Here is a 27740-nt window from a genome sequence, read left to right as displayed (position 1 = left end):
AAATTCGAGGCCCGTGTACTGTGCGATGTCAGTGCACGTTAAAGAACCCCAGGTGGTCGAAATTTCCGGAGCCCTCCACTACGGCGTCTCTCATAGCCTTAGTCGCTTTGGGACGTTAAACCCCATAAAACCAAACCAAATCTTTGTCACAAAATCAGAACTTGACAGAACTTCAAAGTTTTGTCAGAACTTGAGACAGTAGTAGCTACATTTAGCTGAGCAACTTCGGCAACTAAATCAAACAGCATCAGTGCTCTGCGTAAATGTGGGGCTACCTTCAACGAATCTGTTTAGTGTGAAGAACAAGGGCTGTCAGGTTTATTTTTCCAAAAAATAATTCTGAAAATGCACCTTTGCTTCACGCGGCTATTTAGCCATGCATGCCGTACAGCAATTTGCTAGCACACACACGCCACCTGGTGATCATGAAAGTTTGCCTTGGCACGCCTGGTGTTCAAGACGCCACAACTGACAGTATAGCACGCTCCTTTTTTGTCTTCTTCTTCTTCCGCTCCTTGAAAGCCCGTGTGGCATCGGTGAAGAGTGCCACTTCTTCCCGCGCGTCGACCTCTCGCTGCAGGAAGTTGAGCCCGGCCAGGTTGAAGCCGATTTCATCTCTGGCTAGGTCCAGTTGCTCGACTGTGCAGTGTCGCAGCCGGTCGACGGTCGACACGAGGGCCGCTGTGGCTCCTATTTGTCCACTGTGCACCCGGAGCAGGAAAAACAGGCAGCGGCAACACAGTTCGGGCTCCCAGTTGCGGCTGAGCAGTTCGCCAAGTGCCTGGAATGAACGAACGCATTTTACACAGTGTCAGCATTCCACATAACTCCAGTGTTATGTGCAGCTCTGGTCATGTCTAAATTTTGTAAAGCTCAAACAAAAGATACAACAGCTGTATCTTACCGGTACTCACCTATGGGGCAGAAACGTGGAGGCTAACAAAGAGGGTTCAGCTTAAGTTAAGGGCAATGCAGTGAGCTATGGAAAGGAAAATGATAGGTGTAACGTTAAGAGATCAGAAGAGGGCGGAGTGGGTGAGGGAAAAAACACAGGTTAATGACATCTTAGTTGAAATCGAGAGGAAGAAGTGGGCTAGGGCAGGGCATGTAATGCGAAGGCCAGATAACCGCTGCTCCTTAAGGGTAACGGAGTGGATTCCAAGAGAAGGCAAACGTAGCAGGGGACGGCAGAAAGTTAGGTGGGCGGATGAGATTAAGAAGTTTGCGGGGATACAATGACCGCAACTGACAAAGGACAGGGTTAATTGGAGAGACATGGGAGAGGCTTTTGCCCTGCAGTGGGTGTAGTCAGGCTGATGATGATGAAACAAAAGATGGCGAAGATACATGCTTCACTTTACTACGTATTACTAGCCTTCCTTCTTAGCTCCCATGTATGTCAGTAAAGAGTATGGATGCTTTGGACTTTCCTAAGTAAAGTGCAGCAATGTCCACTAATAAGAAACACCCGATTTTTCGCTGCTTCTGCGTTGCACCTGAAATACCACAAGGCTTATGCCTAAACAGGAAAACTACATGTACAATTAACCACTCATGCTGGCGGTCTGGCGCAGCAGGGAGCATAAAATATGCGTTTTTTTTTTTTATATAGATAAGTGATATATTTGGGGTGCACAAATTACGCTAGTAACTATGGTATATGACATAATCCAGGCATGACAGAGCAAACAAACCTTGAGGAGGTCCACAACGTAGCCAAATGGGAGAACAAGCAGCGTCTCTTCGAGCTCACTGTACCGCATGCGTCTCAGCGTCTCCAGCATATACCGTTCAGGGCAGGTCGTCTGGTAGACGGTCATCAGCGGATGTGGTGCAGGGGGTGCAACTGGCTCTGTGGACGCCTTCCGCTGAGCTTCGTATTCCTGCAGCTTCAACTTGTGCTCCCTGTAGACGTCTATGGCTTCCAAGAGGCGCTCCGCCATCTTGACTGTCTCGGTCGTCTTTTTGGCAGCAAGGCCCATCTCGTCTTTGCCACCTTCCCTCGGAATGACTGCTTCCTCTAGATTTGCGTTGGCTTCGGACTCTGCTTCCCTTTCGTTCTCCCGCTCCTCCTCAAGCACCAGGGGCTCGTCTGTCTTGAGCCAGAGGCGCAGGGAGCGGTCATGCGATGCTGTCACCACGTACCGGCCATCAGGACTGACGGCCAGTGCCCACACTTCAGCCTGATGGCCTTCCAATGCGACAATCTGCAAAAGAATATTATTATTTATGGATACTGCGATCTTGTACACAAGATCATAGCAGGTGGGAAACTGTGTTAAGATACAAAAATACAGACACGTACGAACAAAACAGAACTGCACATAGAAAATCAGCAAGAAAATACGGCGGCAAGGTCATTAACAACAATCATTTCAAGTGCTCTTCAAACAAACGCTTGATGTCTGCCTGACAACATCATCCATGAGGTTATTCCAATCAGTGATGGTCCTTGGAAAAAAAGAACATTTAAAACAATTAACTCGCGAATTTAGTGGCGTTATTGAAAGAGAATGGCAATTTCTAGTTTGGTACCTCGAGGAATAAGTAAGGATATTGGAGGTGTCAACTTTGAAATAATTATTAATTAATTGAAAGAAAAATTTTAAGCGACATGCGATTTATGTTTAAAATAGAGGGTAAGCCGCTTTTTTTGAGATCACTGACTGATGCTCGCCCGTAAGTGTTATATATAAACCTTACTGCTTTCTTTTGGATTCTTTCAAGTTTGTTTATGTTTACCTTTGTGAAAGGGTCCCAGATAATGACTGCATATTCTAAGATTGGTCTAATAATAGTGTTGTAGGCAAGGAGGCGTGTACCAGGGGAAGTGCTTGAAATACAGCTGGGATGCCTCAGTCAGGGTGTAAGAATATATACTTACACCGTGGCCTCAGCCTACTTTTGATTAAGCGATATGCTGTTAGTGTATGTCAGAATATGGCTAGTAACTGTGGTAATTCCTGTAGCACAGTTGACTGACTCTGCGTGAAATTTTAGATTGTCATTTAGCACTGTGCAAGCGATCACTGCTTACAAGAACACAATCCTTGTGCTTATGCTATCAGGCAGTCCTTTGGGGAAGGCATAGTTGGACACAACACAAGAACGAAGCCTGCGGCAGAGGCCCCTTATAGAAGGCCTCCAGCCAATAGCGTCAATCGATTTTTGCGACGTCACGGTTAATCCGATTAAACCATTGTCAACCCCATTTCACCTGCCTTCCCTCCAGGGGTGTCAACCTAGCAGGTTCAAGGGATTAACCACAATGTCATGAGAATCTGTCGACGCTATTGGCAGAAGGCCCTCCTTTGAGGGGCATCTGCTGCTTCATTCTCAAGTTCTATCAGAGTCAACATGTACTCACGTGAACTTCGGTTCAGAACATTGCAAATGCATGCAGTGGAGATAGTAACAGTTTGTTTCAAAAGGCAGGTGCAGCATCTAAATGACAATAATAATCAAAATTCCTGTTGTCACTGCCAGTGCAATTGAAGCGGGAACACTAATCTGCAATGGCAATATTAACTTACCAATTAAGTTAGACTCTTAAAAAATTCTGTAATCACTGCAACGACTTTGCTACTAGTTTACAACTTTACCAGGGCTATAAGACAGGGTCACTACCTTCTGGAAGTTGTCTGCGTCCCACTGCTTAATGGTGTGGTCCTTGCTGCCTGTGAAGAACATGTGTGTCTTGGGCAAGAACCGAAGACACATGACGCTGTCATCATGTGCGAGGATGGATCGGTGGCAGTCTCCAAAGTCGAGTCCCCAGATCTTGACACTGCGATCAGCAGAGCCAGTTGCCAGGAGGGTACTGTCGTAGCTAACGTCCATGCACAGTGCGGGAAACTTGTGGCCATACATGGACAGGAAGAACTTCAGCGTATCCATGAAGAAGACTTTCACAGTGCTGTCCATGAGCGACACTGCAAGAAGTTTCCCATTGGGAGTTAATCGGACACAGAGGACGTCTTCTGCCATTTCAAGTGTCCTGGTATGAACCAACACCAGGTTCTTTGTGCCCTCTCTCTCGACAAGGTCGAAGTCCCAGAACTTTACAGTTTTGTCGCCGCTCCCAGAGACAAGCCCCTTTTGGTCGGGGTACAAGTCCAGGCACCACACCGGTCCATCGTGTGCTGCAACCTCCTCAACGAGGCTCTTGGCGCCAATGTCAAAGAGCTGCAGCTTTCCCGTCTTTGTGCCCACAATGCAGTGCCTATCTCCAGGGAGGAAAGAGCAGCACAGGCCATAGTCGCATGCCATACTTCGCAGACACTGCTGGCTCGTGCGGCCCCACACTTTGACAGTTTCACCGCTCACTGACAAAATTCCCGTATTGTCCGAACTGAAGGCCAGTGCCCTGACGTCACTCCTGTGGCCTGCATGCTGAATGCTGTCAGCCAACACTGGAGGGACGCTCTTGTCCATCATGTTAAAGACATAGAAATCGACCTGGTTGTTTCTGAGACCAACCGCCGCCTTTGCAAGGCCATTCTTTGCGGAGAAGATGTCGAGGCAGCAGGGCTTGCTGCTGCATTTGAACGTCTGCAACCTTTCTATAGTGTCGGCGATAGTTACGGTTGCATGGACGTCCGACTCCTGTGGCTCGTTTTCAGTAGAGGCCAACTTGAGGAGCCGCTTTCGAAGCTTGCGCCCTCGTTTTTGCAGCTTGTCCTTGATCTCAGCCTCGTCGTTCAGCTTGAAGACTTCGACCAATGAGTCGATGCCGTGGCACAGTATGACCCTCTCCGACGGGTCCATGACAAGCGAGCACACCCGGCCCCTGCCCTCCCGCATGACGCTGCCGAACTTGGAGCACGTCAACGGACAGCCGGCTTCGTCCTCTGCCTCTTCATCGGCGTCGCCTAGGGCGTCGGGTCCCGCGGCTTTCTTTTCTTCTGCGGCGTCTGGCTTGGTCTTCTTCGCGTCCGCTGTGTCCTCGGGCGAGTCCTGTCCCTGTTTTTTGTTGGCGATCTCCCAAACGCGAAGTTCGCTATCGGCGCTACCCGTCACGAGCCAGGTGTCCTGACGGACAAGCACAAAGTCCCACACCTCGCCGCGGTGCCCCACGAGCGTCTTGAAGCAATGCTGCGTCTCCAGGTCCCAGAACTTGACGAAAGTATCTTTGGAGCTGGACACCAGCACATTCTTGCGCTGTTTCATAAAGCGGCACCGGGTCACCACTCCCTTGTGCCCTTTCAGTCTGAACATGCCGGCCTCTCCGACGACGTCCCACAAGATGATCACCGCATCCTTTCCCGCCGACGCCAGCCTACCTTCATCGAAGTCTAGGCTCGTCACGGCGGCCTTGTGGCCCTGGAAAGTGATGGCAGCTTCGCCGCTGTCCTGCTGGACGTCGAAGATCCGTACGGCGCCGTCCGCGTAGCCGACAGCCACGTGCCGGTGGTCGGGGCTGGTGGCCAGGCACGTGGAGAAATGCTTCTGGCCGCGGAAGGTCTTCACCTTCTGTTTGGTCTTGGTGTCCCACATGATTACATTTTCGCAAGCGGTCACAGCGTAGTACCGGGACGCCGTGTCCTGGTAACGCACGAAGGCGACCCGTGCCTCGGCGCTGGCTAACACTCCGAATACCGGTCCACTGGTGAACCGAAGGTACTGGTGCGTCAGTGGCATCTTGCAAAATCAAGCGAACTTGGCGCAGATCTCACGTTACAAACAGGAACACGGCTGGATCAAGAACCCTTGCTCGCTTGGCAGCAGCCATGTGCTTCCCGCAATGCCATGTTGCCTTGGATTGGATTGGATGTGGGGCTTACTCCTTTGTAACTACGGTGAGGGAGAGAGAGGAGGGAGAAAGGGGACGCCTAAAAAAAAAACATTTTTACTTATAAGCGAAATAACTTTTTGTCATATTGTAATTAATTATCACAGGCTACATTAATTATTAATCTACAAATTGTATCAATTTTATAACAACGTTGTAAAAACTTCTTAAAACCGCCTCATTTGTTTTTTGAGCGCTAGCAAACACTCCTACACGAGCAAGTCGCTCTTGTTAGAGAAGCGACATTCTTAGAGGGGATATATTACCTCTACTTCGTAAACAGAGTGTGTGTGTTTTTTTTATGGTTCTTGTTATCTTGTTTTTTTCTTCTTGGCACCGTTCCCATGATATGCGTTGGGTTTTGCCGTTGTGTGCTGCGGGGAGGCTGACTGCGAAGGGGCATCACGGAGCACTTGGTAGCAGCGGCTCGGAAGCCGGCCGTGCGGCGTGGGGCGGAGCGGCGTACACAGCCGGATCCCTGCAAATTATGGTATTTTCGGGCTTGTTTGTTACTCCAATACACTCTTCATTTCAGTGCCTGTACACTGTGTTTTCCTCTGTGAGGTTTCCACGACGACGCCGCGACTATGCGGGGAGGGCGATGTGCGGTCAGCTGTTGCGAGCCCATAGGCCGACCCTCATCTATTGATTGTTCTCGTTCAGTTGCGATAGTAACCCCGTATAAATGCATCCTTGCTCGGTTTAATGCGGCGCGCGCCGTTACAGCCGAGCGACGTCGCGTTGCTGCCTCGCTGACAGGTGCGCAAGGCCGCGCGGGTGTCCGTTCCGAGTCGTTTGTTGCGGAGATTGGCAGCGAGGCAGCCCGAGAGCGCCCGGCTTCGAGGACGGGCGCGGTTGAACGGCGCCGTTAAGTTGCGTGCAAGCGAAGCGCACGCGCGCGAGGCGTCCCGGTGCGAGCTCCTGGCGTGACTTGGCCTGGGAGTGCGTTGCCGGAGTACGGGCACGGCTCGAGATAACGGACACTGCTGCGCGGCGGTGCTGATCAGCCTATCGCGGCCGTAGTAGTCGCGCTGTTGGTGCTGCTTCGTCGGCCGAGTGGGGCTCGAAACGAAGACGTCGCGGCTCGCGAATGTGTGTTGTGAGGCCCGCTCCACCCCCTCCGCCGAAACTGCAGCGCGCGCCGACAACACCGCTGCTACCCTTCACCACGGCGCAACTTCGGCGTTATATCGCCTCTTCTAGCGGAACGTCACCCGGCGCAAAGGTCAGATGGCGTCATGCAAAGTGCGGTTGCTTTTTCGCCACTTAGCGTAGTTTTACCGAGCGGATTGGGGATCTCGTGATGTATTCTTGCTAAGCAGTCTGTTCGCCTGTGCAGCCCGCTTTTCTCATTACTGGAAACTTTTCAGTAGCAGCGTTTGACGTTCATACCTTCACCCTACTAGCGATACTTCTCGATCGTTCCAAATGTGCTCACGAATTTAACTCTGTGGCAGTTAATTCCTGATTTTGCATCTCAGTTTTGCCTGCTCGCTCGGCACTACCTCGGACAGCACAAGGCAATGCCTGTAAAAGAAAAAAAAAAGATTTTAATTGGAACTAATCGGGTTTTTCAATTGGTTCCTATTTCCCATTATGGTTTTAGTCCACCAGTTGGACTCAACCAGTACTGGACCCAATACGACCCAATTATTGCATCCAGAAAATATTCAAAAAATTTCCCTCCTAATATTTGTACAACTTAAGGTGCAAAAGGAAAACTGACTTGTGAGGACTCAAGCGATACACTCTGAATCCCTTTGCCAGAATTTTTACATGGGAGTAGAAATTTTGGGGGTATGCACACTGTTATGGAAACCAAGGAAAACAGACAGCCATATGTCACACACAAGTGACTAATAGCCAGAAAAATTATGGAGTGCACTTAAGACTGCTTATGTGCTTTAAACGCAAAAGCATTGTCTCATCGTGAGCTCTGTTGCGAGGTTGATTAAAGATTCCTTCCTTTCTAGTGACTCACCCACTCATTAGCATACAGCCTGCAAGGAAATGCGTACACTGTATTAATCGTTATTTGCAAAAAGAAGCAGTGTGGTTTTGTACCCCATGGGTTGCGTGCTCGCCTCGTAATCTGAAGCTCCTTGGTGCAATTCCTGGCACCTGCGGAAGAAATATTTTTTATTCTTTGCTGTAGATGTTACTATCTGACGGTCTACTGCTGATGTCATGCGAGAGCATGGTGACATCACTGAGGAATTTTGTGCCATGGACGGCGACGGATGCTGACTTTTGCGCTATTGGGACATACAATGTTTTCGCATTAAAAAGTGGGACATGGCAACTGAGCAAGTCACAGATCCGACACCAGTGCTTGGAACATAGCCTCGGACTGGCATTTGACAACACGATGGGGCAGCTTGTTCCATTCATTGATGGCGTGAAAAAGAAAGGAGTGCTTGAAAGCGTCAGTATGGCATTTTGTCTCGTGTATTTTTGTGGTCGCGCCTTCTGGATAAGAAGTGCAGTAGCTGCAAATAAGCTTTAGGATTAATTCGTTTTATTGAGATAGATGTGGAGAGAAATTCCAACCTAATTCGCAATCAGCGATCCTCTAGCGAGTCCCAGTTCAGGTCCTGTTTGATATAGCCACTATGAACATTAAAACAATACTTGCTACTAACAAACTGCAGTGCATAATTTTGAACACGTTTCCATTGGAACTGGCTCCCATTGAAACCAGTTGGGAACCCAGTTGGTTCCAATTGTTTTTTTACTGGGATGACATCTGAATGCAAGCTCATTATGCACAAGCGACGGCTTCCCATATTTTAGCATTGCCTTTATATTACTTTTCTTTATATGTATAGTATAGATGCATCACATACACATGCATGCTCTGAAAAAAATAGTGTCTCGTGTACTACAAGCGAGGAAATATAGGCATACAGCTCTTGGGACAGGTGACAGCTATAAATTTGACTTTATGTTGCTTACTTTCACTCCACAGCAGCTGGTACTTTTGTTCAAGAGTGACAAATAAAAATCTTGTAATGTACAAGTTAACTGTAACATATACGACCTTCGCGTACACTTTTTTTTTTTGCCGTATAGCTTAGCGTGGCAGGTGGAAAACATAAATCATACATGTTCTCATAAACTTATTGTGATGGCAACATTCTTATGAGTTATGGCAACATTACTGGAATGCTTGGCAAATTGTTTTATGCGTTGAATTTCCTTGTAGTACAATTGTAAAAAAACAAAACAAAAAAAAACATTGAAATGTAAACTGGTTTGTGGTGCTCTCGCAGCATGTCGTCACATTGTGAAACTGTTGCACCTGATTGAAATTTTTACCCCCCCCCTCCCCCCCTGATAAATGCCCATGCTTTTAGGTATATAGCTATAACGTCCTATCTCACTGAAATGCACTTATCAGTTATAATTTTTTCAAATTTTTTCCTTCACACCATGTTAGCCAAACATTTTCAGTTCATACTGGTGGCACCAGTGGTGCTGAAAAGGTATTGCCAGTGCTCGCCTAAATTTATTACTTGCAGTTAGTTGCAAGGCGCTTTTCTTAACTGCACAGTGCATGCCATAATTCGATTCACATTATGCATTATGCCTCTGGTAGCTCGTGGAGTTCTGAGCTGCGTAGTATGTTTTGGGAAGCTTTGATAATTGCAGAAGAGACCAGCTGTGTGAAGTTTCAGTCATATTTCGACTTCACTGCATACTGGTGTTGCAGGTCCATGCAGAGAACCGACGCATATACACTGGGCTTCCGCAGTAGCTGCTTTGCTATGCTACATTCAGGGGACACATATGCTGCTGCCAGCACCACTGAATGTCTCAGAACTGCTACATTGTGTGATGAACAGTTCTTTGAAAAGAGCATTCAGCTCAGAGGTGTCGAGCTGGTCTTGTAGGCAGCCACAGGTATTGACACAGTCCTGTTTGGAGAGCCGCTCAGCCACAGCATTTCGCACTGGGTTAGTGGGCTCCTTTAGTTGACAGTTTTTCTCTTCAAGGCCATTTGTAAACATCTCACCTATCTTTAGTATGTGGCGCAGTTTTTTTCTTTGATTTTGAAAGATAGCACGTCTTTAGTAAAATTGGAACTATATATTGTGCTGCAGAGTGATTTATTTTCATTATTGACGCAATCTCACAGCTTGTGGGTAATGGTTGTTTATTTCATTCACTGTATGCAGGGGCCTCAAGAATAGAACGGGTAACCTAAGAGTGGACGCAGCAAATAAAATAGCCATCTGGTCACAATTTTCTATAAAAATTTTTTTTAAGTGATCCTCAAGCCTTCATCCATCTCTTACCAAAAAATTACAGCGAAATATTGTGTAGGAATTTAGAAAAAAAAGTTGTCTTTATGTGTGATTGTCAGAAGTTGCGAGGGAGTCGCACTTGTGATGGCCGCAGCGCATCGCGGATTCTGCAGCTTTCCAGTGACGGGACACCGCCACCTTAGTACCCTCACGGATGGTTTCAGTGATCACAAACTACTTCATTTCACTCTAAAAATGCCGTCACTCCAACGCAGCCCACCTCAGAAATACATCTTTAACTATAACAGAGCAAACTATGATGCCATTAACCTTGGCTTACAAATCTTCTGCGGTTCCTTTCTGCAATCCTTTCCTAATCAGTCTGTTAACGAAAACTGGCGTCAGTTCAAAGATAAACTGACGCAGTTAATGAACACCTATATACCCCGCATATCTTTCCGTGCTAACAACCTCCGTATGCTGATGAACAAAAAAAGTGACTTTTCAAAATAGCTAAACGGCTGAGAACACTCGCGTCATGGAAAAAACATAAAAACGGTTATAGAGAATACTGCACGGCCATACTGAAAGCTAGGCATAAGTTCATGGCTCACAATCTGCAATCCCTCCTTAAGCACAATCCAAAAAAATTTTGGAAAGCGTTATCACCTTCGGAAACTTCTCCAGATTTTACGTTGATTGATGAGGCTGGAGATCCCATTGCTCAAGACAAATGCCCTCAGACTTTCACTAACTTTTTCACCAATATGCTCACGAAGAAAGACTATTCCAATATTCCATCGCCACCAGAATATGACTATGACTACATGAGCACAATTGACGTTACTGTTGATAGTGTAGTGACATTGATTAACAATCTAAAATTAAGTACTTTATGTGGTGCTGATCGGATTGATTCAAAAATTTTTGAAACATACCATGGCTCATTCCAGCGTTATACTCACTCATATATTTCATCAATCACTTTCAACAGGAGAGATACGATACAAGTGGAAAATTGGAAAAGTTATTACAATTTTCAAATCCGATGACCGAACTGACGTTGCTAACGATCACCCAATATCGCTGACATGTTTATCTTGCAAACTTCTCGAACACATCATTGCATCTAACTCGGCACTACATTTAGAAGGCAGCGGTTCCTTCTTTTCAAAACATCACGGATTCAGAAAAAGGTTATCATGTGAGACACAACTACTCGAGTTTACTAACGAGCTGCTTCACGGTATGGACGAAAATCTTCAAATCGACTCTATATTCCTCGACTATGCTAAAGCCTTCAACCGCGCGTTCCACACTGTCGTTTAATGGTGAAACCTTCTTCCTCATCCCTGCGACTCGATTCATTAACAATTTCTTGGATAAGAAGCTTTTTATAATTTCGTTAACAATTCACTTCTATCGATAACCATTCATCCCCTTTAATTGATGTAACATCAGGCGTACACACCTGATGTTAAATTTTGATGCCTTTGTCTTTTTTGGTATAGTCAGACATTAAAAAGCTGCTTTTTTTTTTCATTGTTGTAATTGGTCAGCTGAGTAATACAGGACACTGCGCACTGTGGTCCATTGTTACCAACTGCTCTTTCTTTAAATTGTAGCCTCCCACAGTGCACTTGACTTTCATGTTTCTTTAGAAAGCTGCCAGTTTAATTTTAAGTTTTATGCTTGTTAAGTAAATACACCTTAAAATAGTGCAGAATAATAAGTGTTGTGTCCCCTTATTGCTTTTGTGTGTGTGCGCCCCCTCCTAACGACCACTCGCATTCCCCTCCTAACGACAGTTCGCATCCTCCTCCTAACGACCACTCAATCCTCCTCCTAACGACCACTCGCATCCCCTCCTAACGACCGCTTGCCCCTCGTCGCACGCTGTCGCCGGATGCCCCCCCACGGTGCGCCCCCGCACCCTCCTCCTGTTCTGGGAAGCCACTCCCTGCCGTGGACGCTTCTCCACTCCCTCCTTTCTTCGGGCGGCCAGTTCGGCTCCTGCCTCGGTCGACGCTGGTCGCACCCTCTTCAGCTTTAAATAAACGAAGTCTAAAAGTACCGTGTGCGTCTTTCGCTGCATTCAACACAGCGACCGGACACGACAGTGGCGACGAGAAAGTGGATTCGACCCGCGCTACGCAACGCTATTGACAAGCCATGGCTACGCGAGGGTTTCCCAATCAGATACCAGAGTTCAACAGCTCATCGTGGTCATCGTGGGTTGGACGCCTTCAGTTCTACTTTGAAGCTAACAACATCACAGACCCAGCCTTGAAGAGGGCCAACCTGCTGACGCTGTGCGGGGAGCAGACCTACGATACTGTCTGCGCCCTTATTCAGCCAAGCACACCAGCGGCAGTGTCTGACGACGACATCGTAAAAGCGCTGCAAAAGCACTACGACCCAAGGCCATCCGAGGTCTACAGCCGGGCTCGCTTCCAACGACGAGATCAACTGGGAGGAGAAACTGTGAGCGCCTACGTAGCCGCGCTCAAGAAGCTCGCTGCCGACTGCAATTTTTGAACGCTGTCGACAACAGCTACCGGGCAGGAAATGGACGCAGCTTCTTCTGCTAACACCACCATGCTTCCCTTGGACGTGATGTTACGCGACAGATTTGTGTGCGGACTGAGTGACGAGTCACTGCAGCAGCGCCTGTTCGCTGAGAAGGACCTCACATTCAGCAAAGCTTACGACATCGCCGTTCGAGCGGAGAGCGCCGGTCACCAGCAGAGAGGGATTCGCCGGAACACCGAGCCGGTACACCAGACAAGCAACCAGGTGCGCAAGCCTTCTGTTGTTGTAAAATCGGTCAAAAAGGCACAACGCTGCTGGCGGTGTGACGACCAACACAACCCCCAGGGATGTCGATTCCAGTCAGCCACGTGTAATTTTTGCCACAAGCGAGGGCATATCGAAAGAGCATGCATTACGAAACGGAGACTTGCCAAGATAAAGTCACCTTCCCAGCCTAATCACAGCGTCAACGCCTCAGAGAATACGCCGCTATCTGATCTCCATGGAACAACATCAGCAACACCATCTGTGTTGTACGACCTGAACACCATGAATCTCGGCACGCGACCGAAGATTTTTACAGAAGTAAGCGTACATCACCAGCTGATTAAGTTCGAGGTGGACTCCGGCGCAGCCTGTACTCTGATCAGTGAGGACACGTTCCGAACTTCATGGCCATCTGACGCACCCGCCCTGCAACAAGACGACACGCACCTGCGAACGTGGTCAGGACAGAATCTGCCACTATTGGGCTCTGCCAACGTGCAGGTTAACTACAACGGCCAGACCCATACGCTACCTCTGCTTGTTGTGAAGGGCACAGGATCAAGCCTTCTAGGGAGAAACTGGTTTTCTCCACTAGGCGTGATGATATGCGGCATACACCAGACGCCGAGCCAGAACATGGTTGGTAAACATCAAAACGCCGATGCGCTAAGCCGTCTGCCACTAGATGCAACTGTTGACGAACCATTTCCACCAGGAGACGTTCTGATGTTCGAAGCACTGCCAGAACCTCCGCTTACAGCAGGCACAGTTGCAGCATCTACGCAGAAGTGCGCAGCTCTCCGGCTAGTTTACACAGCTGTTCAACAAGGCAACGTGCATAAACTCAAAGGGGACAACTTCGACGCTTACCGCAGGCGAGCTACAGAGTTGAGCACCCATCGCGGCTGCATCATATTTGGGTCCCGAGTTGCGATGCCGAGAGAACTACGCGCACAAGCTATGTCTCTCATCCACGCCGGACATCGGGGCATCGTTGCAATGAAAAAGTGTGCCAGAAGCTACATGTGGTGGCCTGGCATTGACAACGACATCGAAACAGTGGTGCGAGAATGCAAGCCTTGCCAGAGCAGCCGGAGCGCCCCGCCGAAAGCTCCTGTCCCAGAATGGGAAAAGCCAGACACACCATGGCACACACTGCACATTGATTTTGCAGGACCAATTGAGGGCTGCACGTTCCTTGTGGTCGTAGATGCCTACACAAAGTGGCTTGAGATAAGGCAAATGGGACAGACGACTTCGGCAGCAGTCATTGACAACCTCCGATCACTATTTGCAACGTTCGGCCTGCCGCGCAAGGTAGTGTCGGACAACGGAACACCGTTTGTGTCTGCGGAGATCCTCAAGTTTTATCGCGACAACGGGATCTCATCAGTTACATCGGCCCCCTACCACCCAGCGACAAACGGACAAGCCGAGCGCTACGTAGCCGAGCTAAAACGCGCCCTTGAAAGAGATCAGACAGGCTCGCTGCAGCGCCGCCTTGCGCGCTTTCTCTTCAAGCAGCACACGACGGTTCAGAGCACAACAGGCGAGACCCCCTCGAAAATGATGTTCGAGCGTGAAATGCGAACCCAGCTCACAGCCATCCTCCCCGAGCCAAAGGCAGAGACGTTCCGGGAAGAAAAAGCAATTCCGCGCTGCGGCACGCTTAATGAGGGGCAGCGCGTCCTCGCCCGACAGTTTCTGAAAAAGCCACGCTGGGAGGAAGCTACAATTGTCAGACGCATAGGCCTGCGCTCTTGGCTCGTCAACATACATGGCACAGTAGCACGCCGACATCTCAACCAGCTGCGTAGATTTACGACGCCGTCTGAGAGCTGTCCGCCAGCGAAGAGAGCATGTGCACCATCTTCCCACATAGCCTGGCACCCCTTCCCGGAAGAAGAGACTTCGCCCAGGACAGACCTAGGAGACACAGCGAACAACAGCCAGCCTACAAGTGTTTCTCCCCCGAGCGCACAAAGCCAGCGCGCCTCCACGCGTGAGCGCCGACCCCCTGCACGATACCAGGCAACTTTCTAAGGGGGAAGGAAGTGTTGTGTCCCCTTATTGCTTTTGTGTGTGTGCGCCCCCTCCTAACGACCACTCGCATTCCCCTCCTAACGACAGTTCGCATCCTCCTCCTAACGACCACTCAATCCTCCTCCTAACGACCACTCGCATCCCCTCCTAACGACCGCTTGCCCCTCGTCGCACGCTGTCGCCGGATGCCCCCCCACGGTGCGCCCCCGCACCCTCCTCCTGTTCTGGGAAGCCACTCCCTGCCGTGGACGCTTCTCCACTCCCTCCTTTCTTCGGGCGGCCAGTTCGGCTGCTGCCTCGGTCGACGCTGGTCGCACCCTCTTCAGCTTTAAATAAACGAAGTCTAAAAGTACCGTGTGCGTCTTTCGCTGCATTCAACACAGCGACCGGACACGACAATAAGATATAAACAAAAGAAAAATTTTAATGAAAACATTTAATAAATAGGTAACAAAAACTCAATACTCTTGCCATCGCCTTGCCGCTCATACAAAAAGTTCCGCAGTCTCTGACTGTGTATCACTGCGAAGAGTATAGATCATAGCTTGTGCTGGCCAGAGTGCCACATTTCTCTAACCAAAATCAAAATGCAGACAAGGCGATAAATGAGGGAATAAACTTTAAGCCTGATTTTCTCAGCTTGCACTTTTTGTGCGACTGCTATCACTCAGGCTTTTGGCATTTCATAACAAATTACAGTAGAGTCGTTCTGCTTTCTTTTTTCTTTTTGCAGATGAATCCTGAGACGTTGGGACTGCAATAAAGTTGTTGATTTTTCTATGTATATATGGGACAGCCTTTGAAAGTTATTTTTTTTTAAAGAAATGTTTTGATGTAAATACGCGAGCTGTAATTCAAGTTTTACTTTCATGAGTATTTGAACATGCAGAAAAAGAACTAATAGCTTTATTGCACAGGCTTTGCGAACATGCTGTCATAAAAAACTTGGGCACTTGCGATGATTGGTACAGCAAAGGTGGGAAAATAGTTCCTGTCCGCAAAAAGCATTTGGACAAAGGGTTCAAAGTAAAAATTCCATTAGTTTATATTAGATTATTGGAGGAAAAGGCTTTTCAATGCCTTTCTTGACTTGTTTAGGCTGCAGTGTTTTGCGGAGTTTTAATGTACCATGATTTGGCCCTTAGAAATTGAGTGGGCATACTTCTTGTGGCATTTTGCCCAATTCAATCATCCCAATAAACTGGTTCTTCGGAGTCCCTCTTAACCAGCCAGTGGCATCCCATCCTTTTTTGTGCATTCAGTCTTCATTCAGTCAACCCTCTCTCGAAAATGACTTCTTGTTCCCTTCCGCATGAGAGTAACTTAGCATTCTAGAGCGAGGAAGAGTTGTGTAAATTGGTAAATTGGTTTTTGAGGAAAGGAAATGGCGCAAAATCTGTCTCACATATCTCAGCGGACACCTGAACCATGCCATAAGGGAAGGGAGGAAAGTGGGAGTGAAAGAAGAAAGAGAGAAAGAGGTGCCGTAGTGGAGGTCTCCAGATAATTATTTCGACCACCTGGGGATCTTTAACATGCACTGACATCGCACAGCACACGGGCGCCTCTTGCGTTTCGGCTCCATCGAAACGCGGCCGCCGCGGTCTCTTACTTTGTGTAAAAAAAAAAAAATTCTAAACACTACTTTGTTCAGATTCAACTGCGCTTCTTTGTTTACATCGTCCTGTATGTGGTGAGAGTAGGAGCCGGATCCACAGAGGCAGCAGCCACATGTTTCTCGACCTTTTCAGTTGAAATGCCAGGCTGCATGTGGCAGGAAGCAGCTGCCGTGCTGCCACCTGCTGCCCGTGCTGTAGTTGCTGCGTTGTCTTCCACTCGGCTGTGCACGTGTGACACACAGTGCACTTGTTGCTTTTTACTGGCCTGGATTCTGTTGTGCTGCCCATTACGGCTCGGTCACTTCGAAACGCGCTAGTCTACTCACCGACACCTTTCACCACGTGTGTACAGTACATTGCCGGTTCTTTTCTTTGGCAGTTTTTCTTCTAAATTTTCTACACTTGTTTATTGAGAGGTTCATAGTTTCTGACTAAGGCATGCATGTCTCCACATATTCAGACCACATTGTTAATTTCACATTGTTAATCTGTCACTCTCGTTGCAGTAATACCTGCGCGTTGCTAGGTTTTCGTCCGATGTAATCTATTTTTTTATTTTTTGCCTCATTGTGCTGAGTGCGTGCCATTGGTACAGAAATCATGTTGGGTTTGTTCGAAACCATTTTTTAGTTGCCTGGTTATGTAGGTCGTTTGGTTTATTGCAGCCTTTTCAAATAAGAATTGCGTGCATTTCACTGGCCCATATAGAGTCATGTTGCCACACTGGTTTCTGGCTCACGCAGTGTAGCTCTGCTTGTTGTTTCATTCTTGCTCTCTACAAGAGTGTAGGATTTTTAAGTGTGTTCTGTCTACTCGCTGTTAACAAAGCTTGGTTTCGAGACTTTCCGTTCCACTTTTCTCTGTTCTGCGCTTTTGTTCCTTCTGAAATTTTCTGCTTGTCTCGCTGAGTTTGTGTGAGTGACTTGCATGCAGGGGCATTGTTATTAAAGGGGAGAGTTTATCACATTTGCCGTGTGTTCTTTGTAAGAAAGGAGGGACATTAGAAATTAATATCACATATGCCATAACAACTGGACAAGGCAGCAGAGGAGGAACATTTGGGTGACTCCTGGTTTGAACATTGCAAGGTATGGGAAGGAGCCGGGGCTGGGAATAGTTTCTTGGTTCATTTATGCAGGCTTCTTTTTCTCCATTTTGTGTGCTGCTGCACAAATGCGATTCTCTTTTACTGGCCCCTTGCTTTTGTTCTTTCCACTTCTACTATAGTGCGGCTGTAGTTCAGGTTTAAAGCTTCCACCACCTGTTGCTGCTTGCTGTGCCTTCATGACCCCACGCTATAAACAATACTATAAATCAGTCTTATTTTTTGCTCCATATGAGTGGTAGGCTCCATTCATTTGTTGTGGCTGTACGTGGAACACTTTCCTGTTGTCTGCAGCTTTCTTGCATCACAATTGAATTTTATGACTCCTTTTGTCATACAAGACAGGTTTGGAAGACATCTTTGCTTATTTAATTTTCTTGGCCTGGTGTAGCATGTGAGGCAAATTGGCTCAAAAAAGGTTCCTTGTGATGTTCATTGTGAGCGCCCCATTGTTAGTGCAGTGCCACACGCACACCAGAAATGGCAGTAAATGCTTAAGGCGTTAAGCTTGTTAATGTCATTATTTTCATAGTTGGTGCTACACGTCCATATTTAATGTCATTATGTGAAATTCATGATGATAACGCCTGTAAGGCAGTCAAAAAGTTCACCTGAATACAAACGTGCTCTGAGCACACTTGGAAAAGTCGTTCAAATGTGATGTAAAAATTATTTTGGAGAAAACACTGCTGTGCTTGCTTGAAAAATTGAAAGAGTAGCCAAAAACTCGCTTGTGAGCACACAAACAGAGAGTATCTGTCAGAAGTGCTGGTAAAAATGGCACCCTCCGCATCAAAAATCGGGTAGAGATGCCTCATCTTGCTACTGGATAGGAAGTTATGACTATTTAGGATACAGATAAAAAAAAACAGCAGTTGTTAACACTGGGCTGTAGTCCGTGATGACCTGCATTACTCCGTTAGCCAATCACAAAGTAAACGAAATCAGTTTTTAATGTATGGTTTTATTAAACAAGCGAGGTGTCCGAATTCTAGAACTTGTAATATTTTTCTCATGACTAGCTTCTTTAGGTAACAAGAAAAGTTTGAACAACGGACTACTTTTTTGTCATGGAGAAATTCTGTGTGGCAGTCCTGAATGTGGATGGAGCTTCACTGCAGACTCAAGTTGTATCTTACTCTAACCAAGTTGCATGTTTTTGCTGCATGTGAAATGGGGACAAGAGTACACATTGCTCAGGCGAATGAGTTTTGGCAAATTCACTGGGTCGTGAATGGCAGTAAGGGTAATGCTATTAAATTTATATGTGTGACACCCCGCAAATGCCATTAAAACTGAATTAAGGCAGTAAGCACTTAATGGCATTAAATTTGTCCGTATGGTGTAGGTATTAAGGCAGTTCAACGTTCTGTTTGATATTCATATGATTACGTGTTCATAACACGGATAGTGAAATACGATCTTGGCACTCCAAATGGTAAACAGAATGTGTATCTCCAGCGCCCACTTGACCCATTAGTCTGAGTAAAAAAATGTGTCGAGCTGTGACACTTGCTACTTTTTCTGAAGTAAGGTTTCGGCAGTATGAGTGATGAACAAAGCATTTTCTGCATGTCCACTTGATTATGGTCACCAGTGTGAATAAACAAAATGACAAAATGCTTATTGCATTATAACGTGTGCAGGATTTTCCGTCAAGGAGCTGCTTCCAAGAAAAGTGTTTTAATGAGGAACAAAGTGTGAGGGGAACCAGTGTTGATAGCAATGGCCTCGTTTCACCCCTCCATATTGTTTTCAACTGGCAGTTTAACAAAGTGAAGTGTCACAAGCACAAAATGCTTCTTGGCATTGTTTTGAGCACTTTCAAAGAGGAAATGCACGATTTATCAGAAGTTAATGGCACCCAATATAACATGTAGAAAGAGGCACGTGATTGAAGAAGTAATTAACATGTTTCCTATCACGGTGTAATTGGCTCTGACCTCATCAACAAGCCTTGCTGGCCATGCTCCAGTAGATGTGTTGTGGAAGTGGTGATGGCAGCACACTGACCTCGTGAGTCAGCAACCACTGCCACTAGCGCAGTGCTACGCGTATGAAAACGGTCACTTTGTGTGGGAATGCGATCCTCAGCAAGCACCGCTCCCATGGTAGTGACATGCTTTGAGTAATGGATTGTCCGTAGACTGCTGCCAATGCAATGCTCAGACTTGCTATGAAGCTTTCGCATACAATGCCTCTGTAGGGGATCACACTTAACCTTGCTCCACTTTCCCTACATTCCACAACAGAACTCGGCACACAGCTGCCGCGGTGGCTCAGTAGTTATAGTGCTTGGCTGCTGACCCAAAAGATGAGGGTTCAATCCTTTGCGAACGAGTGGCTGACTTTTTTTGTCACCACTCACACCTTTCACAGTTGCATGCGGCAGCGCCAATCTTCCCAAGCCTGCCCTGCGTACACCTGCATATATGCTGGTGTGTTTGAGCAGTAGGGAGAGTGAAATATCTTTTTTATAAATCCAAGTAATAAATTAGGGGTGCACAAATTTTGCGTGGGCACAATTATGTGAGTAAATGCTGCATATACCTGCAGTTAAAAGTTTACGATCACAGCTGGAGCACCCGGGTTCGAACCCGACCGTGATGGCTGCATTTAGATGGAGGCGACATGCTAGAGGCCCGCATACTGCGTGATGTCAGTGCACGTTAAAGAGCCCCAGGTGGTCGAAATTATCCGGAGACCTCCACTACGGCGTCCCTCATAGCCTGAGTTGGTTTGGGGCGTTAAACCCCTTAAAACTAAAACCAAAACTCAGCACACAACATAGTAGCTAAAAGGAGTGACCTAAATGCCAGAACAGTAAAAGTAGAGTAAAAGTACTGAACACAACTCTGAATCTATATCAACAGCTATAACCTCACTGACTGTAGTTACACACAACACCTTAGCAAGCAGAATCCACAGCATTTTGTTGCGTTGCAGACAGAACAAAGTGCATCTCATTGTAGTGACATTATCCAGGATGCAAAGCTAGAGCATACTCAGTAGTGCCCCGCCGTGGTGGCTCAGTGGTTACGGCGCTCGGCTGCTGACCCGAAAGACGCGGGTTCGATCCCGGTCACGGCGGCTGAATTTCGATGAAGGCGAAATTCCAGAGGCCCGTGTACTGTGTGATTGCAGTGCATGTTAAAGAACCCCAGGTGGTCAAAATTTCCGGAGCCCTTCACTACGGCGTCTCTCATAGCCTGAGTCGCTTTGGGACGTTAAGCCCCAATAATAAAAAAAAAAAACTTACTTAGTAGTGCCTGACATTGCTGTCGACCTTCGGGAACTGCTCTAGGTCTTCTAGGCTTGCCACGAAGGTGCAATCTAGCTGAGAGGTGGCACTAAGAGGTGTGTGGCGACTGCTCTCGCAGGTGAGGTGCGCCGCTGGTCGAGCCGCGGCCTCGCCCGTTGGCGGCAGATGGGGTGGGTGACTCGGCAGCTGCGGAGGGTGCGGCCCCTCCGGTTCCTGGCGGCCGCCTGCCTAGTCACCTTTGTGTGGCTGCAGGCACGCCTCACCCTGCTGGGGCAGGTGACCATCGAGGACGGCTCTGCGCCCGGCTCCTCCGCCGCTGCCCAGCCCAACCTCACGTGGACCCTGTTCAACAGCACACGCGAGCTCGAGATCCTGCGTGAATATGTTGCGCAGCTCAACCAGGCACAGGTGGGTGGTTTGTTGTTTTTCTACGCGTGTGCTGCCTGGGTGGCCGGGCAGTGGGTGAAATAGGTGAATGGAAAGGCAGTTGTAAAAGCTGTAGTGATTTTATCACATATGTCTGAATTTTTAAGATATGGCAGGTTATCTCAGATCATGAATGGCAGTTTACCAATATCCCTCAAGAGAAAAGTATACAACAGGTGTATCTTACCGGTACCTCACCTCTGGGGCAGAAACGTGGAGGCTAACAAAGAGGGTTCAGCTTAAGTTAAGGACAACGCAGCGAGCTATGGAAAGAAAAACGATAGGTGTCACATTAAGAGATCGGAAGAGGGCGGAGTGGGTGAGGGAACAAACGCGCGCTAATGACATCCTAGTCGAAATCAAGAGGAAGAAATGGGCTTCGAAAAGGCATGTAATGCGAAGGCAAGATAACCTCTGGTCTTTGAGGGTAACAGAGTGGATTCCAAGAGAAGGCAAACGTAGCAAGGGGCGGCAGAAAGTTAGGTGGGCGGATGAGATTAAGAAGTTTTCGGGAATATGGTGGCCGCGGTTGGCTAAGGACAGGGTTAATTGGAGAGACATGGGAGAGGCCTTTGCCCTGCAGTGGGCGTAGTCAGCCTGATGATGATGATGATGAGCATTTGTAGAGAATGGCTGTTGAGTGGAGGGTAGAGCATGTTCAGAGGAGCACAGTTGAGAAAGTCGACTAAAGATTAAATCATGTATTGACCTCCATTTGAGGGCCATTGACAAGGAGGGAATGCAGGTGAATTGAACAAAGCTCAGGTACATGCTGAAAGTTGAAATGTGAGGCATTGTTTAGCCCCCTCCCCAGATTTTTGAGTTAATGGCTTACCTTTAAAAAGCAGTGTTGCAGATGCAGGCTTGTTTTAGGGAAGAACGCAGTAGAATCTCATTGATACTTTCCCTGTTCATATAATTCCCCATTTCAGATGTTCAAAATGATGGGCAAAAACAAAAAAATGTCTTGTAAAGTTGCACTATTTTTCTTTCGTTTAATACCTTCCCGGACAACATGATATACCATCTACTACTGTGAAAATTAGGGCAAATTCTGGTCGTATAATACGTTTAGTGACCAACTGCGCAGACGCAAACATACAAATAGATGGAATGAGGGGCATGCAATGTGAACTACTGGACGGTAGGTAGGCAGTAAAAACTTCACTTCTGAGCGATTTTTGGGAGGGGCCGAATATCAGATGTCCGCAAGCCCTTGTGCTGTGGCTGTCTACGCAGCCGAGGTGACCATCCTTTCTTGAGCAGTGGCTTCTGAGCTGCACAGTAGTGCCTCCCACTGTTCTGTTGTGGTCACTGCTGGGCGCGTGAAGGGTAGGTGTTGACGCTCCCAAAGAGAGGAATGCAGCGGCACTGACCCACCGTGGTGGCTTTCCTGCTCTACCAAAGTGTGAAGGGGTGAAGCATAAAAAAAAAAAGAGCTGACATACTAGAGGGCTGTTCCTGTGGGGATGTGGCATGAAGAGGAAAAATGCAATGGCTTCTTCGCAAGGCTTAAGGCTAGGGTGTGATTCATACGAGAACTGCAACGATGGGAGTACACAGGATCAGGCTAGGTCTAGGGAACGCGTCATGAAGTAAGCCGCTGCAGCAGCTCCCTGCTATGTAGTGGTGCAAGGGGGCGAAGCATCTGAGAATGAGGAAGAGACATGGCTACTTTCGCCACTTCCATCGATAGACGAAATGTGTTGCGAGGTTTTTCCGCACCAAGGACAGTACGGACAAATGTGGACTGAATTCTGCGAGCAATAGAAAGGAAGCTGTTTAGACTGTGCCAACGAAGAAATGCTAATGAACATTTTTATAAAGTAAAATCGTCAATAAATGCATTTGTATCATCTCATTCAAGAGTTACATTGTTCAAAAACTGGTAGTTTGGATCATACATTTTTCCGGATAATACGATTTTTCTGAAATTCTTTTTTTCTCGGAAATGTCCAGGTGAGGTTTTACTATACTTTGCATGCTTTGCATGGCATATTGCTAGCAATGACTTTGCCATTCTTAGTGAGAGAGCAGGTGAATTTTGATATGGGTACACTTTAGCTTTTATTTTGTGTCCTCAAACAGACGGTCCACAACCTGGAGCTGTTTGGCCCCCTGTTGCCAGGCGACCCTGTGATAGTGATCCAGGTCCACAATAGATGGCACTACCTAGTCTCCCTGCTGGACTCTCTGCGCACCGCACGTGACATCAACCGCACCCTGCTCATCTTCAGCCACGATGAGTACAGCCCCGTTGTTGAGAGCCTGCCCTACAAGGTCGACTTCTGCAAGGTGACCGTGCCTGATGGCCTCATTGCTGCATGCGACACACCTGTCTAAGCCATAGCGTTGGGTGGAACATAGTGCTGTGGCCTGAAGCAGTCATGTCTGTTGCGTTTCTTTGCATGACTTGCTGTTTTCTATGGCTTTGCTGAATCTCTGAGAATAGAATTTCACAATAGGTCATTTGTTTTGAGCAGAGGGCAGAGTGTGTTCAGAGGAGCACGATTGGGAAAGGAGATGAAGGATTAAATTAAACTTGACCAAATGTTTTAGGGGAAACCCCCAAGGTGGAGTAGATTTGTAATAAGGGAGTAACTACTCATTGACGTCCACCCAAGCACAGCCATACGGCTACAAAGGAAAGCTAAACAGCTTTCTCAGGAACTTGGCAGTTAAAAGAAAAATTCGTCCTGGTCCGGGGTTCGAACCCGGGACCACCGCTACACCGGAGCAGTCGTTCCACCAATTGAGCTGACCGGGACGGCAAGCTTATGGTAGGGCGAGAGTGAATTGATCAATAACTCGAAGTGGAAACAGTGCTGACCAAATGTTTTAGGGGAAACCCCCAAGGTGGAGTAGCTGTATAGCTTTCCTTTGCAGCCGTATGGCTGCGCTTGGGTGGACGTCAATGAGTAATTACTCCCTTATTACAAATTAAACTTAGTTTAGTCAGCTCGTTTTAATTAGATTGGACTGGATTTGTTTTTTATTTAGTTGGATTTAATTAAATTAGCTGAATGCAGACTTTCATGTACAAAAACAAGTGCACCAAACCAGTACATTCAATACCATGGATAAGAAAATTCATTGGTGCAGCCGTGAAAGGTATTCAGCAAAGTACACTGCAGGGTAACTTTGTTGTGCATGATTAGCGTAACTTAGTGCAAAAGAAGAGACGGCCATGAAACGTTCACAGACATTCCCAGGTGCTCACAGGCTCAGTTAAAGTGGACTTAACTAAAAAAAGAACTGACAAAAAAGAGGGCTGGTGTTAGGTCACCTTACCGCCGTCCGACCTCTTGACCTTTACTTTCATTAAATTACTTTCTCTCCCTCTCTGTACCATTTCCACTCCAGCTTTGTTTTTCCCACCATTTATCGTAGGCTGAAGGGATACCACGGTGCCCCCACTTTTGCTGGGCTTCGTGTTGACTGGACCAAAGTGTCCAAAGCACCAGTTTGAATTAGGCGAGTTTAAGTTAGAGTGACCACTGTATGTGCAGCGCTCTTCGTTTCAGTGAGGACCGTGGAGGACCGTTCCAGTTCAGTTGTCTTTAGTGCAGGCACTTGTGGCCTTTTTCAGTGGCCCCTGCTTGACTGACCTGCTCCTGGACGTGAGGGACTGACTGCTGAGGACCTCTGCTCTCTTTTTTTCTTTTTTCCAGATGATGCAAATATTTCTCCCCCATGCAATCCAGCTGTATCCAAACCAGTTTCCTGGCCAGCACCCCAATGACTGCCCACGCAATATGAAGAAAGACGAGTGAGTGCTAGCGTTATTCTTTGATTTGTCTGTGTGTCACTGGTAGTTAAGGGTTGTCCTTTAAGGGGGGAAGCTGGTCTTAGAAAAAAAAATTTTTGTTAAGGAAGTCACAATAATAGAATATACAGGAAACATGTGTTTTTCTATGCTGATTCCAAATATGCAATTTAATTTTATGTACAACAAGGCCTTGTGAACTTATACAATATGTTATGTAACTTTTTGCTGAGAGCTTTCAATAAATTTTGCTGCAGGAAACTTGCTAGGACGCATGACATTGCCTTGTCTTGTCATCGAACTATGCAATAAGGGCAACATTATTATCCTGCCTATCATAGAAGTTGAGTTGTGGGGTTTTGAATTAGCCACGTCACAAACGGGAAGAAACTGACGATTTCAATATCCTATAACTCGCCTTCTATAACACACAGGATGATAATTTCACCCTTATTGCACAGCCTGATGTCAAGAGAAACCAGTGGCATGCAATCGAACAAGTTCCCTGGAGTAGAATTTCTTTAAAACTCTGGGCAAAAGTTAGCTAACATATTGCGTAAGGGCACAACAACTTGTTTTACATAAAATTAAATTACATACTTAGAATCGTCACATAAAAATGCATGTTCCCTGAAGATTTCGTAGTTGTGACTTCCTTAATAAAATTTTATTTCTAAGACCCTCTTCCCCCCTTAACCCTTCGAGGTGCTATGTACACAACTGTACAAAGCAAACTTACAGCTTTTCCTGAAAGCGTGCTACACCTATTAGCAGTTTCTGTTTCAGGTGAATTCAGCATCCTTCTTGTCACAAATAGCGTTTTTTTTTTTTTTGTGCTAATTAGCAAACATAGTAAAGAAAATGTTGCGAAACAGTGAACTTAATGCCTGTATTCTGCCCTTTTTATGAAGACAAATTTTGACAGTGGTAAATAATGTTTTTTTTGTAATCGCTAGCGCCAAAGCTTCTTCAAAAAAGAACATTATTCCACGATTTCTGGGGAGTTAATTTCGCAAATCTTGGTATATTTTATTATTATAGTTTCCATCAATTTTGACAGTTTCTAGGAGGTTTTGTACAGAGGTATAAAAAGTTAACCACAGGGGTGTTTCATTGGAAAAGTTAACGAATTGTCTTTCTTTCCTAGCTGCATTGTGCAGGCAGAAATATTTGTTTTAAATGGAAATGTCGAGCAGTACCCACAAAAGTTAACGTTGAGCCAAGTTTGTTAGTGTGGTTGGCGAGTAGGGGTATGCGAGTAGCCAAGCTTTCTTATGAAATGCACCTATCAAAAATATGATCCCAGATACTGGCAAGTTAGCAGATGTTTTGTTCCAGGAAATTAGAGTATGATGGATGGAAAGGGATGGAAGTATGATGGAAAGGGCAAGAGCCCAAAGAAAACTGATTTTATGATCAAGAATCTAATGCTATGTACTTGACAATAGTAAACAAAGCATACTAACACAAAAGGCATGTAAACAACTGGTAAAAGGTTACTGTGGTTTTTGTGGTGTTGATGTGCCAAGTTGGCGACACAGGACTGCATGCATGCAGAGATCTTGGTTGACTCTGCACTAATATAAAAAAAACGAAACGACTGCTGAGAGCACTCAAAAGGAGAACTAGATGTTACACTACAATGCCACCTATCATTCTGGTGATGCACTCAGTGAGCTCAAGTAATAAGAGGATTCAAACTAAGGTACAATAACTGTATTGCACCCAGTTTTAAGACTAGTGTTCATGGGTACCGTGTTTAAAAATATATGCAGTGTATCATCACTGAATTGAATACTGTTGATATTTATGCTAAAAACTGCGAATATTCGCACATCCCTACTTATGAGCTAAAGATACAGATGTCATCAAACATGCACAGCGGAAATGTGTTGTGTTGTTTTGAAGGCTCCAAATTTATTACCTACTCTGAGGCCCACGGACAAGTGGCAGGCAGTTTGCAATATATTTTGCGAATGCAATGGTCTCTGTTCTTGTGCAATCGCAGTGCGCTCAGATTGGGCTGCAACAACGCCGAACACCCAGACAGCTTTGGCCACTACCGGGAAGCCAAGTTTTCCCAGACAAAGCATCACTGGTGGTGGAAGGTAGGGGATGTGCTTTACCCTTTTGATTTTTTTCTTCGGAGTCTTGACGCTGTTTTATTGTGGAAAAGGTACCATTGTGGTTCCGAAATAATAGTACGTCACACCCATCTGGTTTTGCTAGAACGTCTTTAAGATCCGTGAAGCTCTTCTTGTTGAAGATTCCTACCTCATATAGCTCGACAACAAGGCTACGTGGAGGCACATCTAGCCCCATAATAGCAAGGGATATGTGAGACTTAAAGCCTTTCATATTGTTCTCTCCTGTTGCCCTTTTCAGCTGATGCTGTCTTGTAAGTTGAAGCAGCGAGCATTTGACTCGTGTGTTTGATCCCTGCCAACCCTTTTTTGGGCAGAGTGCTATTGTGATGTCTTTGGTTTATCTTTGCCCAGATGAACCGTGTAATGGATGGCCTGAACATCACACGTGATCATGCCGGGCCGTTCATTCTTTTGGAAGAAGACCACTATGCTGCACCTGACTTTCTGCACGTCATGCGACTCATGGAGGCTGAGCAAAAAACTAAGTAAGTTCCATTTTCCTGGGGGTGACTCCTCTTCGCCTCCCTATTATTTG

At 46.7% G+C, this 27740-nt stretch overlaps 2 protein-coding genes across 4 annotated transcripts in view; one reads left to right on the top strand and one right to left on the bottom strand.

The window, feature by feature from the left end:
• Window positions 1-289: 289 nt before the first annotated feature.
• On the bottom strand, window positions 290-5774 carry LOC149332803 (WD repeat-containing protein 3). The gene is made up of 3 exons (XM_089558390.1): window positions 3628-5774; window positions 1695-2207; window positions 290-781 (listed from the first exon to the last, which is right to left on the bottom strand). The coding sequence occupies exons 1-3, from the start codon at window positions 5638-5640 to the stop codon at window positions 455-457; spliced, it is 2853 nt and encodes a 950-aa protein (XP_089414516.1). The 5' UTR covers window positions 5641-5774; the 3' UTR covers window positions 290-454.
• A 351-nt stretch (window positions 5775-6125) lies between these two features.
• Window positions 6126-27740, top strand: part of LOC149332802 (alpha-1,6-mannosyl-glycoprotein 2-beta-N-acetylglucosaminyltransferase-like) — a 43813-nt gene continuing 22198 nt past the window's right edge. Inside the window, exons 1-6 of one of the 3 annotated variants that reach the window (XM_089558386.1) lie at window positions 6126-6281; window positions 20985-21274; window positions 23381-23587; window positions 24964-25061; window positions 27067-27166; window positions 27557-27690. In XM_089558386.1, the coding sequence (XP_089414512.1) occupies window positions 21032-21274; window positions 23381-23587; window positions 24964-25061; window positions 27067-27166; window positions 27557-27690 (782 nt within the window). In that variant the 5' untranslated portion in view covers window positions 6126-6281; window positions 20985-21031. Of the gene's footprint in view, window positions 6282-6319; window positions 7017-16690; window positions 16842-20984; window positions 21275-23380; window positions 23588-24963; window positions 25062-27066; window positions 27167-27556; window positions 27691-27740 lie in introns of those variants that run through there. The other 2 variants (XM_089558387.1, XM_089558389.1) reach the window with 2 other exon arrangements.

This window comes from Amblyomma mixtum, chromosome 8 (genome assembly GCF_055824585.1).
Source record: "Amblyomma mixtum isolate Tamu chromosome 8, ASM5582458v1, whole genome shotgun sequence".
Lineage (NCBI taxonomy): Eukaryota > Metazoa > Arthropoda > Arachnida > Ixodida > Ixodidae > Amblyomma > Amblyomma mixtum.
Note: the sequence above shows the minus strand (reverse complement) of the source record. Positions and strands in the feature narration are given on the sequence as shown.

What these genes read in the sequence shown, in the direction of transcription:
- LOC149332803 (XM_089558390.1), bottom strand. Translation starts at nt 5,640, where the DNA reads ATGCCACTGACGCACCAGTACCTTCGGTTCACCAGTGGACCGGTATTC. An exon ending in ACGCAGACAACTTCCAGAAG is followed by an intron (nt 2,208 to 3,627) that starts GTAGTGACCCTG and finishes ATTCTTTTGCAG; the next exon opens with ATTGTCGCATTGGAAGGCCA. An exon ending in ACGTTGTGGACCTCCTCAAG is followed by an intron (nt 782 to 1,694) that starts GTTTGTTTGCTC and finishes CGTTCATTCCAG; the next exon opens with GCACTTGGCGAACTGCTCAG.